Consider the following 18,468-nt stretch of genomic DNA (forward strand, 5'->3'; position numbering starts at 1 on the left):
AGATTTATATACACATATTTCCACATACTGATTCTTGAAAGAAAAAAGAAAAACACACCTGAAATTGCACAGAACAGGAAGATCTGAAGATCTAAGAGCAGCAGCCATGCCTGAGTTTGAGATATGGGCAGCCAGGTAATCAATATTGACTATCAGTGCTGTCCAATCTAGGGATTTTTTAGTTTCTAGAATTAACTTTGGTTAATTCTAAAGTTCTTTTCTTTAACTAGCCAGTAGTAAAGTGATTGATTATTGGCAGAACATCATTGGTAGATAAAAGTGACAGACACATTTCTAAACTCTGTCTATATAGACTTCTATGAATTGAAATTACATCTTGTTTTTCTCCAGGTTTTCCTTCTAGTGTTATTATTGAAAGAAAATCTTTATGAAAATTTTTGTTGTACACATGATGGTTTGCTTTTCTGGGATTGCGTTGCAATGCTGTCTCGATAGGTTCCTGAAATTTAGCTGAAAATGAAGTGGCAGTGCGGGCTTCCCAGGTGGCACAGAGGTAAAGAATCCACGTGTCAGTGCAGGAGACCCGAGAGACTCAGGTTCAATCCCTGGGTCAGGAAGATCCCCTAGAGAAGGAAATGGGAACCCACTCTAGTATTGCGTGGCCAATCCCATGGACAGAGGAGCCTTGCGAGCTACACTCTGCAGTGTCACAAGAGTTGGCACATGATATAACATAACATAGCATAACTGTTTTATGACCAGTTATTCTGAGTCATAGCCATTTCGGGTTTTCCCTCAGGAGACCCTCTGTGTTCCATTTTCCTAAAAGAAAGAGGACACCTGAGAAATTACCTAAGCAGTATTTTTTTTTTAATTTTTGGGGTCACCATTCAGTATGCAAGATCTTAGTTCCCTGACATGGGATTGAATCCATACCCCCTACAGTGGAAGCATGGAGTCTTAACCACTGGATCACTAGGGAAGTCCCAGTAATTTTCTTAAAATTAGTCAAATAAAAAGAACCTAAAACCGAATCAAAGCAAATGTTAAGTGAGCATCAAGTTTAAAAATTCCTCTGGTTCTATTAATCATTCTATCTCCTTTCACAAGTACAATTTGTGCTAGAATTTTTATAGCATAATTAATATCAGTGAAATTAATCACATGATAATTGTTTTAAAAGATACAGGTTGATTAGCAAATATGCATGCATAGCCCTAAGAGCATTTTTGAGTTTTTGTAGGACATGTCTAATTTTATCAAAATATTTCCCCTTGGATCTGTTTTTGTCTTTTATGTATATATTCATATGATTTAAAAGATATATATATATGCATATATATATTTCACATAAAAGGGATACTGTAGAAGGTTCAGTTTTAATTGGCAAAAGTGATTTTGTTTGAACTTAATGCCAAACCAGTTTTTAAAAGATTATGATACTATACTATGAAAAAGTTCTGAATTTCTAAATATAATGCATATCCTTATATAATCAGTAAAGTCTGTATAATATGCTTCTCAAACTGAATTAATTACTTAAGTAACCCCCTGTCACTTAACTTTTCTAGTGTTGCAGAGATACCTCAAACAACGGTATTCAAACTCAGAACTTTCTTGCTAAAGATTTGAAAAATGATAAAAAATATTGCCATGAAACATTATTTCATGTAGAACTTGAGTTAATCAGAGTATTCATGAAATTAATGTTTCTTACTACTAGGATTTTGATATGGAGAACAAAATAGTAAACTTCTTTGATTCTAGATGGAAATTTTTAAAAATAAATTATATTCTAGAATTCCATGGTGGTCCAGTGGTTAGGACTCGGCAGTTTCACTGCCATGACTCAGTTTTAGCCCCTGGTTGGGAAACTAAGATCCCTCAAGCTTTGTGGTGTGGCCAAATTAAAAAAAAATTTTTTTTTTTTTTCAAATTAAAAAAATTTTTTAATAAATAAATTCATCTTTTCTTAAAAAAAATCTTCAGTAATTAAAATCAGTAATAGGAAATGGACCATGCTTAAAAGTTAATTTTTTAGTTAATCTACTGTACTCCAGTTTAAAAAAAGTTAATTGTTTAAAGAACCATCTTGTTTTCTTATGCTTTTCTTTTCTTCTGACAGGCAAAAGAAATGCATATTGGAAGATTAATTATTTTAAGATTTTATTGGTTGATGTGCAGTTATCTTTATTGAATAAGTTGATAAAAGGTTTAGATAAATCTTCTTCATTGGTACCAAAAATACAGGTACAACAAAATAAATCTAATTTGTGTGTAATATTATTTTTATGGTTTTCAGGAAATAGCATTCTAAAATTATAAGTACACAATATACATCTTTCCTTTTTATAATTTGCCAACTCATATGAAAATGCAGTGTGATTCCCTAAATAAAAATGTTATACCATTATCCAAAATATTTGTTATAAATTACTGAGTTTTCATTTTTTAAATACTTGGCTTTTTCTCTTTTGACTTGGGATATAAGATGCAAATCACATTTTAATCTAGATATAGCACTATTTATGCCCAAATTATACATTCCATGGTTTAGTAAAGCTGTTTGGCGTTTAACTTTAAATATTAAATAAGCAAAGTCTTTGTAGACATTTAGCAGCTAAAGGCTTTACATCTTTTATTTTTTATAAATGAGAAATACTGATTTTGGCGTTTCTGACTTTTTTTTGTCATGGATGAAAGCATTTTAAAACTTATTTTTCACTACTTTCTTTAGATAGAAGTATAAACTCTTCTTGGATCTAGGTGCTTTTATTTAGAATGACAGTCGACACTTTTCAAGACATATTCAGTGGCCTTTATTTTAAAATAGTGCATAAATATTCTGACTTTTGTCATTCAATTCATTTTTCATGTGATGTTCTTTTCTATGAAAGTTCTATGGTTTAATAATCACTGTGCATACCCCTTAAGTAGTCACAGAATCATTTGCATGAGGTATGTGAAAGCAATGTCTTGAAGTGAAACATGGAAACCAGGATTGATTATTGTATGTTTGGAATGCTTATAACCTTTTCTAATCTTCTGATTTCCACATTCCTAGATCCATTTAAAGTTATCTATTGTTTAAATATTGCCTTCTTGAGATATACTTGTTAAGCAGTTTTTTACAGAGAAGGCATATATAGTTGTAACTTTTATATTCTTACGCATTTGTAGTGAAATTTAATTTTCCAATCTAGAATGTAGTTGGGATACATTACTCCTGTCCCCATTTTGAGAAAAAGTATACCACTTTGTGAACATGCATTGAGCCCCAATCACATTTTCCTGCTATGTTTTTCTTGCACTGTCTGCTGCTGCCACTGCTAAGTCACTTCAGTCGTGTCCGACTCTGTGCAACCCCGTAGACGGCAGTCAGTCAGTTTTGCCTGCAGAGGCACTATGATATAATCTATGGTATAGCTGACTGGAATGGCTTATTGAAATCTTAGTTAGCACAGTCAGAAATAAGGATTGGCTTGACCAAAAGATATTTGGAAGAAGCTGAAAATAGGATGTTTGAATACAATGAGTAGAAATTCATTACAATATAATAAAACAAACGGTGTCAATGAACACATCCATACTTTTTATGAAATTTGGCCGTCCATATTTATACTGTAGACTTTCAGTTTTAAGAGATTCTGAGTGCTTTTCCTCTTTTCAATTAAACCCATCCTTTTCCTCCATTCTTTTAGTTCTTAAGACAGAGGAACAAGATAAGTCTATACTGTGTATGTGTGTTTATCTATTACGTATATGTATACAATGTGTTTAGGTTTTGTTAATGAAATTGTACAAAGATGTGTTGGCATCTGAATGTACACATACACAGTTGTGTGGTTATGTGTATACCGTTGAAAGCACGGTTTTTGACTGCTGAAATAATGCCTGAGTCGAGATTTGATTCAATACAGCTGCTCTGATTGTATTTGTCAATTTTTTTCATTAAAATAATGTGTGTCTCGCAAATGGAAAACATAAGGTGCTGCATAATTTTATTTGACCAGCTTCTTATTTTGTCTGACAAGCTGAAGTTAACATCATTCTTACGTATCTTGCATATTGATTGTATTGATGTTCAATAATTTTCTATTTTTGTAATGATCTGTGTTTGAATTAAACTTTTTAAAAGTATAGAATCATTAAAAATCCCATTTCTGTTGTTGTTATATAAATTAAACTATTAACTATAGACTAAGTAAATGTATATTTTTAATCATTTTTAAAGTTGCTGTGTGACATTTTCCCTTATAGCTGTCACAGGATGAATGCAGAGGCACATTATACAAATACAGACCCGAAGAAGTAGATATCGATGTAAGTATTAGCATGCAATGTATTATCAATGCTCTGCCAAAACCCTGGAAATAAGCGTGACAAAAAAGATTTCCTCTTTCTGTTCCGCCCTCCAAAATGACATCAAATAAATAACGTTTTCTTCTTTTGCACTTAGATTCAATTAAATCCTCACTCCCTGACTTGTCCTCTTCCCACCCCACCCCCATAGTTAGCAGCTGAACAAATTTAGAATATTTAAATGAAAGTGAAGAGTATTTCTGATATAAAATTATGAAGGATTAGAGACAAAGTAAAACTTTGTCATCTGGAGAAAGTGTCAACCTCTAGAAATTCTGTCACTGGATCCGTTTGTTATTGCTGTTAATCATGTTTTACATCAGTAACGTCCTTATTTATATCTCATTCTTCCCTCATTTCTGCTGGTTTTATTCCACTGAGCTGTACCTCCTTCTCATTTCAATGCATCCCATCTGATGTGGCTTGAGTTGTGTTGTCTAACAAAGATAAGGTGGTTACTTTAATAGATAAATGACAAGGAAAGAATCTCAAATTTCTTGCTTTCTTGTGTCATTATGCAGTAACACTTGGGATATATTTACTGTTTGTTCTGGGTTTTTATTTTCAGATATGTGATGAACTGGTTTATTGCAGGACCAAAGTCTTATTAAAGTGCTCTCTTGTGTTTTTATAATTAAAAAATTGAGGTATCATCAAGGATTTAAAACATTAAAATTGTTGAAAGTTATTTTTCTCCATTATAATGTTTTTACTTGTATTATTATAGTTAGAAGCGATTTTTTCTGAAGAACGTAAAAGCATAATTTAAAAAATATAAAAAGAGAATCCAGTCTGTGTTTTAATTAAGGATTGCATAAGTTACTTAAACTCTCCAGCAGTTTGTAGAGAAAATATCTTAACCCCATTAAAATGATTTGCTGAAGTCATAGGAGACTGCCTGGTTACTAAGAGTATTTTGAATTGTGTAAGTTAAATAGTATGGTGGAAAATGCTTTTTTACTTTATATGCATTTTTTAAAGCATCCTATCTCTGTATTCTATATTTTAATTTTTATTTTATTGATTGAAATGAAGATTGAGCTGATTAGCTATTCCTTGGCTGTTTTAAATGTGAGGGTTTTTTTTGTTATGCCTAAATCCAATTACAGGAAAAATTAAAAACTGCTAACAAAAGACATCTTCTCTGTAACGTAGGCCAAGCTAAGCCGACTGTGTGAGCAAGATAAAGTGGTACACGCTCTGGAGGAGAAACTTCAGCAGCTCCACAAGGAGAAAGTAGGACAATTATGTTTATTATCTACAACTGATATTACTTTATATGATGATTATCAGGACACTGATAACTGAAGTAGAAAAGAATTAATTCGATGATGCAGAACATTAAGTGTAATCATTTTTTTATTATAATAGTACACGCTTGAGCAAGCTTTGCTGTCAGCCAGCCAAGAGATAGAAATGAATGCAGATAACCCAGCAGCCATTCAGACCGTGGTGCTTCAGAGGGACGATTTACAAAACGGACTGCTCAGCACATGCCGTGAACTCTCTCGAGCCACTGCAGTAAGTAGCAGAGTTTCCTTCCTAGTAAACAGCAGAATGGTATGCAGTGTTTTTTTTTTTTTTTCTATTTAATTTATATCATTTTAATTGGGCTTTCTGTAGGATTTTTCTTTATTAGTACAAAATTTTAATTTGTTGCTCTTAATTAAGACTAACAAAAATAAAGGGTGGTCTTTGTTTTTTTAATTAGTGGACCTTGTGTTCTTTGTGAAATAGTTTTACAGGGAATGTCAACACACCTGTTTATATATTATGAAGATGAAAAGTTCTTTATAACATTAAAATTGTTGCTGTTAGGAAAATAAATGTCATGTTAGAATAATTTTTGGAAGGTGATAATTGGATTCATTGAACCAGCCGTTTCAATTAAAGGCTCCCGAGAAATGCTTTTAAGAAGCCGCCAGCATTACCATTTTACAGCTGCAGTGTGATCTAAGGTTAGATGATAGTTTTGAGTAAGAAATATAATTAGCAGAACCTTTAACCCATAGTCCAGTTACTTTATAATAAAGAGTCTCCTGGGATTACCAAATCTAAAAGTCTTACTTAAGAGTTTATAAATTGAGTGTTTTATGAGTTTAAAGAGTCTGCTTTAGATCCTATGACGTACTCATTTCTAAACACAGTAAGAGCACCTGCCCAGGCAGCCCTTTGAAAGGGAAAAAAGCCATCTGTTACAGAAAACTGCAAACACACCCTTGTGTGTACCTTCCGTGGGCTGTTTAGGGAGCAGCTACCTTTGAAGAAAGTCCTCAGACAGTATAACTTAACGAAGAGAGGTTTTTCCCAGCTGGGAAGCTACCAGACTCTCAACATGGCATCCATTCTAAACACTAAATTCACTTTCCAAACACAAACTACTTTTAAAGGAATATACCATGGTTTTATATAAATCATAACTTGGTTTTTGTGACTCTTAAGTACTTTATATTTTATATACCTATTATTCCTGCCTGTCAGTGCAGGAGATACAGATTTGATCCCTGGGTTGGAAAGATTCCCTCCCTGGAGTAGGAAATGGCAACCCACTCCAATATTCTTGCCTGGAGAATCCCATCAAGAGAGGAGCTTGGTGGGCTAAGATCCATAGAGTCACACAGAGTCAGACACAACTGAAGCGTTTTACCATTCTTTAAAACAAGCAAACAAAAATACTGATACTTCCATTATCTCATCTGAGTTTCTTAATTATACACTGGCATATATAGATATTTTAAGAATTTAATATCCTTGCAGTGGTGATCTCCTTGAAATCAGAACCATATCTTATTCACCTTTGTAACTCTAGCATTCAGCAATATAGGATGTGCATTAAAAATGTGATAAATCGGGGACTTACTGTTGGTCCAGAGCAATGCAGGGGATGTGGGTTCAATCCCTGATCAAGGAACTAAGACCCCGCATTCCGCGGGGCAAGTGAGCCTGCACCACAACGAAAGATCCTGCATGACACAACTAAGACCCACTGCAGCCAAATTTAAAAACTGTGATGAATGAACTGAATGACTTACCCGGCGTTACAAAGCCAATTGAATGCAGTGCCACCTAGAGGTCAACTCCAGGTCTTCTAGCCATAACCCTGAAGCCTTAGGTCTACATAGCTTTGTATAATATCATCATAAAGAAATGTTATCTACAAGGAAGTAGTCATTTAGTGCATCAGTGATGGGTAGGATTTGGAAGAAAGGTGAAGTGAAGGGCAGCCCATATAGGACAAAACGCTCTGAATTATAGCTGACAGATGAGAATGTGATGGGCATATTTGGAGAAGCAAGAAACAGAACTGAGTAGCTGGCTGGAATCAAAGGTGGGAAATATGAGATAAGGAAGGGAAAGAGGGGTTAAGCTGTCAGTGCCAAGTTAATGAAAAGCTTGGAATTTGTATGACAATCTGAGTCAAATCAAAATTAAGTTGGAAACTATTTCACAATTTGGTGTCTGTGATAAAAAGTTTTAGAGATGTATAGTGTTTAATTGAACTATTATTTCTTCCCTTACCAAATAGATTTTGTAACCTAAATCTCATCTGTAGGCTCTCTCCCAAGATACCTCCAGTCCTGATGGAAGTTTATCAGATACGTTCAAAGAAATTATCATTTTTGAGTATCTCACTTTCTGGTTGTTACTGCATATGATCACTTTGCTGGGATTTTTTTTTTCCTTCGCCTTCAGCATTATTCACTGGTCATTTATAAACCCTTAATATGTTCTTCTAAGACAGGTCTTAATGCATAGACTACAAACTATGTTATCTGTGCCTTTAAGTAAACATATTCATATTTGTAGCTTAGGGCTACAGATGGTTGGAACTCACTGGATGTTGACAATACTTAAATTATCCAAAAGAATCCCAAAGGATTTCTCTGATTCTTTAACAGTTGATTTGGGGGCATTGGTTCCAATCCAGGTCCTGAGATATAAAAGATATAAGGTATGATGTTAGAGCAAAGCTTTGATCTTCTCACCTGGTTGGCCACTGAGGTATTAAAACCAAGATTTAATACATGCTAAACATGTAAAGCAGTGTTGCCTATGTATTTAATTCTTGATGCAGTGTCTCTTCTCTCTAAATCCTATCCAACACACAAACACATACACACACATACTCATGCATGAGCGTGCTTTAAATTTAAAGCACATGATGTCTTTGTGTGCTCTCCTGGCCTCTGCTTCTTTTTTTCTTTGTTTTTAATTTTTTTGTTAAATTTTATTCTCCTTTTTTGACCTAAGCCTAATTAGTGGGAAGGATTATAGTAACAGTCAGTTATCCCTTGAAAATTGTCAGCATGTCGCTGTCTTAGTTTGGGTTTTTTCTGAAAGCAGAGCCGGGGATGAGGACCTGGGAGCTGTTTCCAGGAAACAAAAGTGATGGACGAAGTGTGGAGAATGAGACGGGGCGGGGTGTGGGGAGTGGCTGGGAGAAGAGCCAGCGGAGGTTCACTGCTGAGTTGGTCGCCACTGTGGACTCGTAGGGACCCTCTGAGGAAATGAGCCAAATATTTCTAGATTTCCCACTGAGAGGTGGGGAGGCTGGGGGGCTGTCTCTCACTCCTCGGTCGCAGTTGCCCAGGGGTCCTTAATTCACCGGCATTTCCAAAGTGCCCCAGTTGATTGACCATGAACAGCGGCACACTCGGAGTTGACCACAGTGCCTTGAAATCAGGTGGGCAGAGGGCTAAGTCACCTTTTTCAGGAAGTTTACATTTAGGCTTTATCTCTGATTGTAAGAGAAATCTTCTCATGCTTTATTCACTCAGCAGTGTTGCCTTTCTTCTTTCTGACAACCCAAGGAGCCAGGTAAAGCAAATGTTCTTCACGTACCTTAGATGAGAATTCAGGGTTCAGCCAGTAATGGTAGCAAAATAGATTTGTATTTCTGTGTTATGTACATATATTATCCAGTTTGATCCTTAAGCAGATACTATGCAAAATAGATGTAATAATTATCTCCATGTTATTTTCATTCTCGTTACCTCCACTGCACAGATGAAGAAGCAACTCAGGTTCATGGAGGTTAAATGACTTCCGAAGTGACATAACCAGTTAAAAACAGATCAACACCTAAATCTAGGACTTTTAAGATTGTTTTTTTCAATGTGGACCATTTTAAAAGTATTTATTGAATTTGTTACATTACTGCTTCTGTTTTATGTTTGGATTTTTTTGCCTTGAGGCATGTGGGATCTTAGCTTCCTGACCAGGGATCGAACCCACATCCCCTACAGTGGAAGGTGAAATCTAAACCACTGGGTCACCAGGGAAGTCCCTAGGATTTTTTTATTCTTGGACTTCTGTATTTTCTACTCCACTTTACTCTTGGTAGTTAGATAATTTGTATTTTCTGGAACATGGAATCAAATCTAGATTCTCTTAATCAAACATTTACAGTCAGAATTCCATGGTTCAATCCTGGGTTTTGGCACCAATAATACATGAGCAAGTAAATAAAAATAAAGTTGGAATTTAAAGAAAAGAACTATAAAGCCCCCCAGTCATCCTGAATCTTGCTAGTAGATGGCTTATGCATTTATCCACTGCCGAGTAGGACCAATATATGAATAGTAGTAAACATTGTGAATATTTCTGGAGCAGTTTATTGGGTGCCAGATTCCATTGTAAGTGTTTTCACACATAGTTGAGCCATTTAAGAACCCTTTCACAGGGGTACTATTACTACTGTGTTAAAAATGGAAAAATGAAACATAGAGATTGCCCAGAGTTACAGTGAAGGAGCATTTTGTATAGACTTCCAGTAACTTTAAATTTATGTTCTAGACCAGATTCTGCATGGCAGGGACTTAAGTCAATGGAGACTTTAGAAGGATAAAGTTTAACGGGCTGGGGAAGAGGACAGATAACCCACCTTGAAGAGAAGCGTGCCCTTGAAATCTTCATCTTCTCATTCTCCATATCACACAGAGCTGCTGAGAATTATAGTTATAGCAAAATGTGATTTTTTTAACAGATCTGTTGACATACATGGATTGTCATGAAATACACTTTGTAAGATTTCATGATGATTTTTAAACACACTGGTTGTTTCATGATTGTAATACAACATCCTAGAAACAGAGGCAGCCAGGGGTGATAAACCTCCTGAAATGCTGCAATGGAAAGTACCCAGCAACACTCGTGAGGTTGGGGGAATCAAAATCAAGTCTGAATCTCAGCAAACCTCAGCATCGAACTACGAGTTTATAGGAAACATAGAAAACAGAAGCACAAGCTAATACCACAGGAATTCAGTTAACAGAATCTAACATGGGAGAAATTCTATAGAACAAGTGACCCATTCTCTTCAACAAATAAGTAGCAAAGGAATAGACAAGGAAATTGTTACAGTTTAAAATATTTTTTAGGACTTCCCTGGTGGTCCAGTGGTTAAGAATATGCCTGCCAATGCAGGGGACACAGGTTCAATCCCTGGTCTGGGAAGATTCCAGAGCTCTGAGCCCTTGCTCTAGAGCCTGTGCTCTGCAGCAAGAGAAACCAGGACAGTGAGAAGCCCAAGCACCACAACTATTGAGTAGCCCCTGCTGGCCGAAACTGGAGAAAGCCGCACAGCCATGAAGACCCAGCACAGCTAAAAATAAATAAAATAACTTTTAAAATATTTTTTTAAAGTAAAACATGTGTGTGCTCAATCGCTCAGTTGTGTCTAACTCTGAGAACCCGTGGACTGTATGTAGCCCTTCAGGCTCCTCTGTCCAAGGGATTTTCCAGGCAAGGATACTGGAGTGGATAACCATTCCCTTCTCCAGGGGATCTTCCCAACCCAGGGCTTGAACCCAGGTCTCCCGCATTGCAGGCGGATTCTTTACCATCTGAGCCAACAGGGAAGCATATTAGCTATTAAAATTCATTAGAATTTGCCTGTTATCTTTTTCATTTTTGTTTCTTTTCTGAGGTGTTTATAAAATGAAACAATATAATCTCTGGTACTTGCTTTGGAATGATCCCATGGGGATGGAAAATGGATTCTATAGATGAAACCAAATTGATCATGTATTGATAACTTTTGCATTTGGGTGCTTGTTGGCTACATTTGTTTATATTTGGAAATTTCCCTTGTACATATCTGAGGAGGATTAACTGCTAACAAAGGGGGAGCGTATTAGATCTTTTCTTGTGTTCTGTTCTACTTTTATTATTAGAAAAAATCATTATATCTTCAATTTGTACAATAAAAAATAACCATTTTCTTTGAGATAGAATATTATTTTGTTTCAAAGAGAAGATTAGAGGAGAAACTAAATATATGAGTTGATGATTGTAACTAGCCAGTAAGTTAAAGATTATAAGTAGCCAAAAAAGTAAAATGACTAATTGTTATCATAAACTAGATATTTAAAATTAAGGTAGCTACCTGATTTAGTTGAACCTCACTTTATATAGTTTGAATTTGTCTCTTGTAACATCTTTTTAGGTTTAAAAAAGCCAATATACTAGTTATTATTAGATAGTATAATAAGATATGTGTTTAGTAAGTAGTGATTTTTATCTCTGATGGAGTTATATACTAAGGCAAGTATAAAATCATTTAAAATATTATTTTTAAAAAAATTATTCAAATTCTAAACACATTGTTAATATCTATGCCAACAAATCTCTACATCCTGAAGGTAAAACTGAAATTACATTAACTTTATTTTGATTAATCTCAAAAATCAACTAGTTCTGATACCCAGTTGACAGAATTGTTATCATTGGGTAGTAATAGCCAAAATTAATATTTTTTGTGCCTAATCACTGAAACATAATGGTAAATTTAAATTGTCGTTTGCTGTTTAGTCACTGAGTCAGGTCCGACTCTCTTGCAACCCCATGGACTGTAGCCTGTCAGGCCCATCTGTCCATGGGATTTTCCTTCCATGTGCCATTTCCTTCTACAGAGGATCTTCCTAACCCAGGGATTGAACCCACAACTCCTGCATTGCAGGTGGATTGCCGAGCTACCAGGGAAGCCATATTTAAGTACTGCAGTATTTTAATTTTCCAAGGTGTAGTTGTGGACGTTAATCTGTAATATTTAAACATGAAGAGTTGTTGGAGCTTAAGAAGCTAATTTTTTTGTTGTTCAGTTGCTAAGTCATGTCCAACCTGTTGCAACCCCATGAACTGAAGCATGCCAGGCTTCCCTGTCCTTCACTGTCTCCCAGAGTTTCCTCAAACTCATGTCCTTTGTGTCAGTGATACCATCCAAGCATCTCATCCTCTGTCGCCTCCTTCTTCTCTTGCCCTGTCTTTCCCAGCTTAATGAGTCAGCTGTTCGTGTGTATCATATTGTATAACTATCCCCATGGATAGACTTTGTTATAAATTGCCATTGGTTCTGGACAAGGAAACGAAAGTTCTTATATTAAAAACTTGGAAATGAATCATCAGTCTTAATCCCTTCTTAATAAAGCTCACAATATGTTGCTGCTGTGGCTCTGTAGTTACATATTAAAATTCTCTTTCATCTCTTGTTGGTAGTCTGGGGTTTCATTGCCTCTGAATGTTGCAGACCTACTTAAAGATTGGGGTTTTTTTCCCCCCTACAGTAGCCAAATCTTATCTCAGTATAGACTATAAAGAAGTAAACACTATTAAAATTTACTTGCTGCATGCCATAAACTTAGACTGAGTCAAATTTTAAAAAGTTTTCTGCCATCCTTGCAGCAAGTCCACATAGGCACGTGCGCTTTGTTTTTAAACCTTTGTTAGAGTAGAACATTTTCAGAAAATACACAGATTAACCGCACAGACATGGCCAACATCCTTATCAAGGCATTGCATTTTAATGGGATGCTTTCTTCTCCATGACTGCCTCCTCCTCCAAAACAGTGACTACCTGACTTTTCAACTATATATTAGGTTTGCCTATCTTGGACTTTATTAAAGTAGAACCATATAGGATATACTATTTGGCTTCTCTTAACATTATAAGGTTCATCCATGTGGTTCTAAATCACAGGATTTATCTCATCCTCTTAACTATATGGCTTGAAAAGTCCAGGTCTTTATTGAAAGCACTGCTGTGTTTCCTGACCTGTGCCTGTGATTTTAAGATAATTGTATATGTGCAACTCATCACCCCTTTTAATTGCCTTAGTGTACCTAGATATTATCTTCTTGACAAAAAATGCTAATGTCACATTTAAAGATTTTAACCTTGTACTTGGATAAGCCACTAAACTCTTTAATGAAACGCTTGGCCAGGTGTTGGGAAGACTGGTATGGGGCCAGTGCTGCCCTGTTGCTGGCTGCTTCCCATTGACTTGTGTTACTACTCACATGTAATCATGCTGGAGGAGCCCAGAGGGAAAGGCAGAAACAGGTACAGCAGGATAACGGCGCTGGTACAGTGCAATGGCAGGACGCTCCAGGTTAGGGAAATTCAAACTATATTGTGTTACCTCACCCCTAGAATATGAGTAAAGTAGGCTGCCTGTAGATCTCTATTTTTTACGTGAAGGACAAGAATTCCCCACCACCCTAAAATGTTCTCGGATTTAGTTGCCTCTGTAGCAGCTTTGGGCTTCCAAGGTGGCTCAGTGGTAAAGAATCTGCCTGCCGATGCAGGAGACACAGGACATGCGAAATCAATGACTGGGTCAGGAAGATCCCCTGAAGGAGTAAATGGCAACCCATCCCGGTATTCTTGCCTGGAGAATCCCATAAGCAGAGGAGCCTGGTGGATTAGAGTTCACGGGGTTGCAGAGTCAGACACAACTGAGCGTCTGAGCACACATGCAGCAGCTTTGGTCTCCCTCTGAACTTTTCTACAAAAAAGTTCTGTGTCTGCCTGGCAATGCCATCTCCTTACATTGTCTGCCTGGCAATGCCATCTCCTTACATTGTCTGCCTGGCAATGCCATCTCCTTACATTGTTAGACTGCCACTGAGTCTGTTCAGTCGCTTAGTTGTGTCTGACTCTTTGCAGCCCCATGGACTGCAGCACGCCAGGCCTCCCTGTCCATCACAAACTCCCGGAGGTTACCCAAACACGTGTCCATTGAGTCAGAGATGCCATCCAACCATCTCATCCTCTGTTGTCCCCTTCTCCTCCTGCCCTCAACCTTTCCCAGCATCAGGGTCTCTTCCAGTGAGTCAGCTCTTCACATCAGGTGGCTAAAGTATTGGAGTTTCGGCTTCAACATCAGTCCTTCCAGTGAACACCCCAGACTGATCTCCTTTAGGATGGACTGGTTGGATCTCCTTGCAGTCCAAGGGACTCTCAAGAGTCTTCTCCAAAACCATAGTTCAAAAGCATCAATTCTTCAGTGCTCAGCTTTCTTCACAGTCCAACTCTCACATCCATACATGACCACTGAAAAAACCATAGCCTTGACTAGACGGACCTTTGTTGACAAAGTAATGTCTCTGCTTTTGAATATGCTGTCTAGGTTGGTCATAACTTTCCTTCCAAGGAGTAAGCATCTTTTCATTTCATGGCTGCAGTCACCATCTACAGTGATTCTGGAGCCCAAAACAATAAAGTCTGCCACTGTTTCTTCATCTATTTGCCATGAAGTGATGAGACCAGATGCCATGATCTTCGTTTTCTGAATGTTGAGCTTTAAGCCAACTTTTTCACTCTCCTCTTTTCACTTTCATCAAGAGGTTCTTTAGTTCTTCTTCACTTTCTGCCATAAGGGTGGTGTCATCTGCATATCTGAAGTTATTGCTGTTTCTCCCGGCAATCTTGATTCCAGCTTGTGCTTCATCCAGCCCAGCATTGCTCATGATGTACTCTGCATAGAAGTTAAATAAAGATGACAATATACAACCTTGACATACTCCTCTTCCTATTTGGAACCAGTCTGTTGTTCCATGTCCAGTTCTAACTGTTGCTTCCTGACCTGTATATAGGTTTCTCAAGAGGCAAGTCAGGTGGTCTGGTATTCCAGTCTCTTTCAGAATTTTCCACAGTTGTGATCCACACAGTCAAAGGCTTTGGCATAGTCAGTAAAGCAGAAATAGATGTTTTTCTGGAACTTTCTTGCTTTTTCAATGATCTATCGGATGTTGGCAATTTGGTCTCTGGTTCCTCTGCCTTTTCTAAAACCAGCGTGAACATCTGTAAATTCACGGTTCATGTATTGCTGAAGCCTGGCTTGGAGAATTTTGAGCATTACTTTGCTAGTGTGTGAGATGAGTGCAATTGTGAGGTAGTTTAAGCATTCTTTGGCGTTGCCTTTCTTTGGGATTGCAATGAAAACTGACCATTTCCAGTCCTGTGGCCACTGCTGAGTTTTCTAAATTTGCTGACAGCACTTTCACAGCAGTATCTTTTAGGATTTGAAATAACTCAACTGGAATTCCATCACCTCCACTAGCTTTGTTCATATCATGGCATCCGGTCCCATCACTTCATGGCAAATAGATGGGGAAACAGTGGAAACAGTGCCTGACTTTATTTTTTTAGGCTCCAAAATCACTGCAGATGGTGATTGCAGCCATGGAATGAAAAGATGCTTACTCCTTGGAAGGAAAGTTATGACCAACCTAGACAGCATATTCAAAACCAGAGACATTACTTTGTCAACAAAGGTCCGTCTAGTCAACACTATGGCTTTTCCAGTGGTCATGTATGGATGTGAGAGTTGGATTATAATGAAAGCTGAGCACTGAAGAATTGATGCTTTTGAACTGTGGTGTTGGAAAAAACTCTTGAGAGTCCCTTGGACTGCAGGGAGATCCCACCAAGTCATCCTAAAGGAGATCAGTCCTGGGTGTTCATTGGAAGGACTGATGTTGAAGCTGAAACTCCAATACTTTGGACACCTGATGCGAAGAGCTGACTCATTTGAAGAGACCCTGATGCTGCGAAAGATTGAGCGTGGGAGAAGGGGACAACAGAGGATGAGATGGTTGGATGGCATCACTGACTGAATGGACATGAGTTTGGGTGAACTCCAGGAGTTGTTGATGGACAGAGAGGCCTGGCATGCTGTGGTTCATGGGGTCGCAGAGTTGGATACGACTGAGCAACTGAACTGAATTGAACTGTACTTTCACAGCATCATCTTTTAGGATGATGAGTCTGTTACCCTCATTTTATCCTCCCTGACAATGTATTGTGAACACTTGTAGAATTATTCTGTATTAAATAGATGACATGTGGTTAAGGATTAAGTATGAAAGTTTTCTCTCTAATTTGAGGTTTAGGGATAGTTTTCTTTTCCCCAAAGAAGAAAAGTGTAGGTGGGTAGTACCTCTGTCAAGTCTCTACAAGCAGGATTCACTATATTAATTAGCTGAACTAGGTTCATTTGTTGTTGTTCAGTTCCTAAGTTGTGTCCAACTCTCTGTGACCTATGGACTGCTGCACACCAGGCATCTCTGACCTTCACTATCTCCCAGAGTTTGCTCAGACTTATGGCCGTCAAGTCGGTGATGCCATCCAACCATCTCATCCTCTGTCGACCCTTTCTCCTCCTGCCTTCAATCTTTCCCAGCATCTGGGTCGTTTCCAGTGAATTAGCTCTTTGCATCAGGTAGCTGAAGTATAGCAGCTTCAGCTTCAGTCGTTCCAATGAATATTCATGGTTGATTTCCTTTAGGATTGGGGCTTCCCTGGTGGCTCAGAGGTTAAAACATCTGCTTCCCAGGGTTGGGAAGATCCCCTGGAGAAGGAAATGACAACCCACTGCAGTATTCTTGCCTGGAGAATCCATGGACGAGGAGCCTGGTGGGCTACAGTCCATGGGGTCACAAAGAGTCGGCCACGATGACGACTTCACTTTTCCTTTAGGATTGATTGGTTTGATCTCCTTGCAGTCCAAAGGACTCTAAACAGTCTTCTCCAGCACTACAGTTCGAAAAGCGTCAATTCTTTGGTGCTCAGCCTACATTATGGTCCCCTGTCATATCAATACATGAGTACTGGAAAAGCCATCACATAGCTTTGACTATATGGACCTTTGTCGGCAAAGTGATGTCTCTGCTTTTCAGGATGCTATGTAGGTTTGTCATAGCTTCTCTTCCAAGGAGCAAGTGTCTTTTAATTTTGTGGCTGCAGTCACCATTTGCATTGATTTTGGAGCCCAAGAAAAGGAAATCATTACATGACTGTATATTTATTCTAAGTAAATTCATGTCAAGCTTCCAGTGTTATTGAAAATCTGACATGCTAAAAATACAGCCTATTTAGTGTTTTTATTTCTGGACAAATGTTAATCATGACAGATAAAATATTTTACTTATGCTTCAAGAAAAAATTAATGTATTATCATGAATAAAATAATATATTTTCTCCAAATAAACCTCTTTAGATCCTACAATCAGCTGAGTATTTTGACGTCATGAATGAATAAATAATATAAAGTGTGTTTGTTTGAGTTGTTTGGGGGTTATTTTTGTTTGTTTTTGATTTTTTTAAGTGAAATTTGAATACAGCAGCACAATAATAAATAATTCAGTTGCTCAGCATTCTTCTTAAATTGAGCTAAATGAGAGGAAAAATAGGGAAATGAGTTATAACATGTTGTACTTTGCCCATTATTGATTACAAGAGTGATAACACACCAGCACATTTTCTCCGTGAAAGTAATTAAAGCCCTTTGATTTTAGGAACTGGAACGAGCGTGGAGAGAATATGATAAGTTAGAGTACGACGTAACTGTTACCAGGAACCAGATGCAAGAGCAGCTAGATCGCCTCGGTGAAGTTCAGGTACAGAATTATGATAAGTTTACTTTGTTCTAACTGGCTTTGACTGGTACTGTGCAATCCATCTTGTTGGATTCACTCACAGCTTCAGCATTTGTTGAATAATTAGCTACCTAACATCTGGATTTCAATACTTGCAATGATAGGAACCTTACTGTGTCACGAAATAGCCCAGCCCTCATTGTTTAAAAGTTCTTTATCCTGTCGAGGACATAGTGAGCCCCAGGGTGCCACTGAAGTATCAAATTATTTTATCTATTCTATTTTAAATCCCTCTCTTTCATTAAACTGTTTTAGCCCATTATCTTGACTGCTATATTAATTAGAATAGGGGAAGATGTGGCAACTTTTGGCATAAAGAATCTAATTTTGTGTATAGGTAGATAGGGAGCCAAGGTCCAGGTGTTTGTTTTCTTGTCTGTAAACTGACAATAATAGCTGTCTTAAAATATTACCCTGGGGAATGGA

At 37.4% G+C, this 18,468-nt stretch overlaps 1 protein-coding gene across 13 annotated transcripts in view; it reads left to right on the plus strand.

The window, feature by feature from the left end:
• The window catches only part of PLEKHA5 (pleckstrin homology domain containing A5), a 261,915-nt gene that overhangs the window by 217,393 nt on the left and 26,054 nt on the right, over positions 1–18,468 (plus strand). For 9 of the 13 annotated variants that reach the window (XM_040235282.1, XM_040235293.1, XM_040235288.1 and 6 more), the window contains 4 exons: positions 4,222–4,284; positions 5,479–5,559; positions 5,695–5,844; positions 17,902–18,003. In XM_040235282.1, coding sequence (XP_040091216.1) covers positions 4,222–4,284; positions 5,479–5,559; positions 5,695–5,844; positions 17,902–18,003 — 396 coding nt within the window. Of the gene's footprint in view, positions 1–3,662; positions 3,699–4,221; positions 4,285–5,478; positions 5,560–5,694; positions 5,845–17,901; positions 18,004–18,468 lie in introns of all 13 variants that reach the window. The other 4 variants (XM_040235281.1, XM_040235286.1, XM_040235280.1 and 1 more) reach the window with 1 other exon arrangement.

The sequence above is a fragment of the Oryx dammah genome, unplaced genomic scaffold (genome assembly GCF_014754425.2).
Source record: "Oryx dammah isolate SB20612 unplaced genomic scaffold, SCBI_Odam_1.1 HiC_scaffold_29, whole genome shotgun sequence".
In the NCBI taxonomy this organism is placed as follows: domain Eukaryota; kingdom Metazoa; phylum Chordata; class Mammalia; order Artiodactyla; family Bovidae; genus Oryx; species Oryx dammah.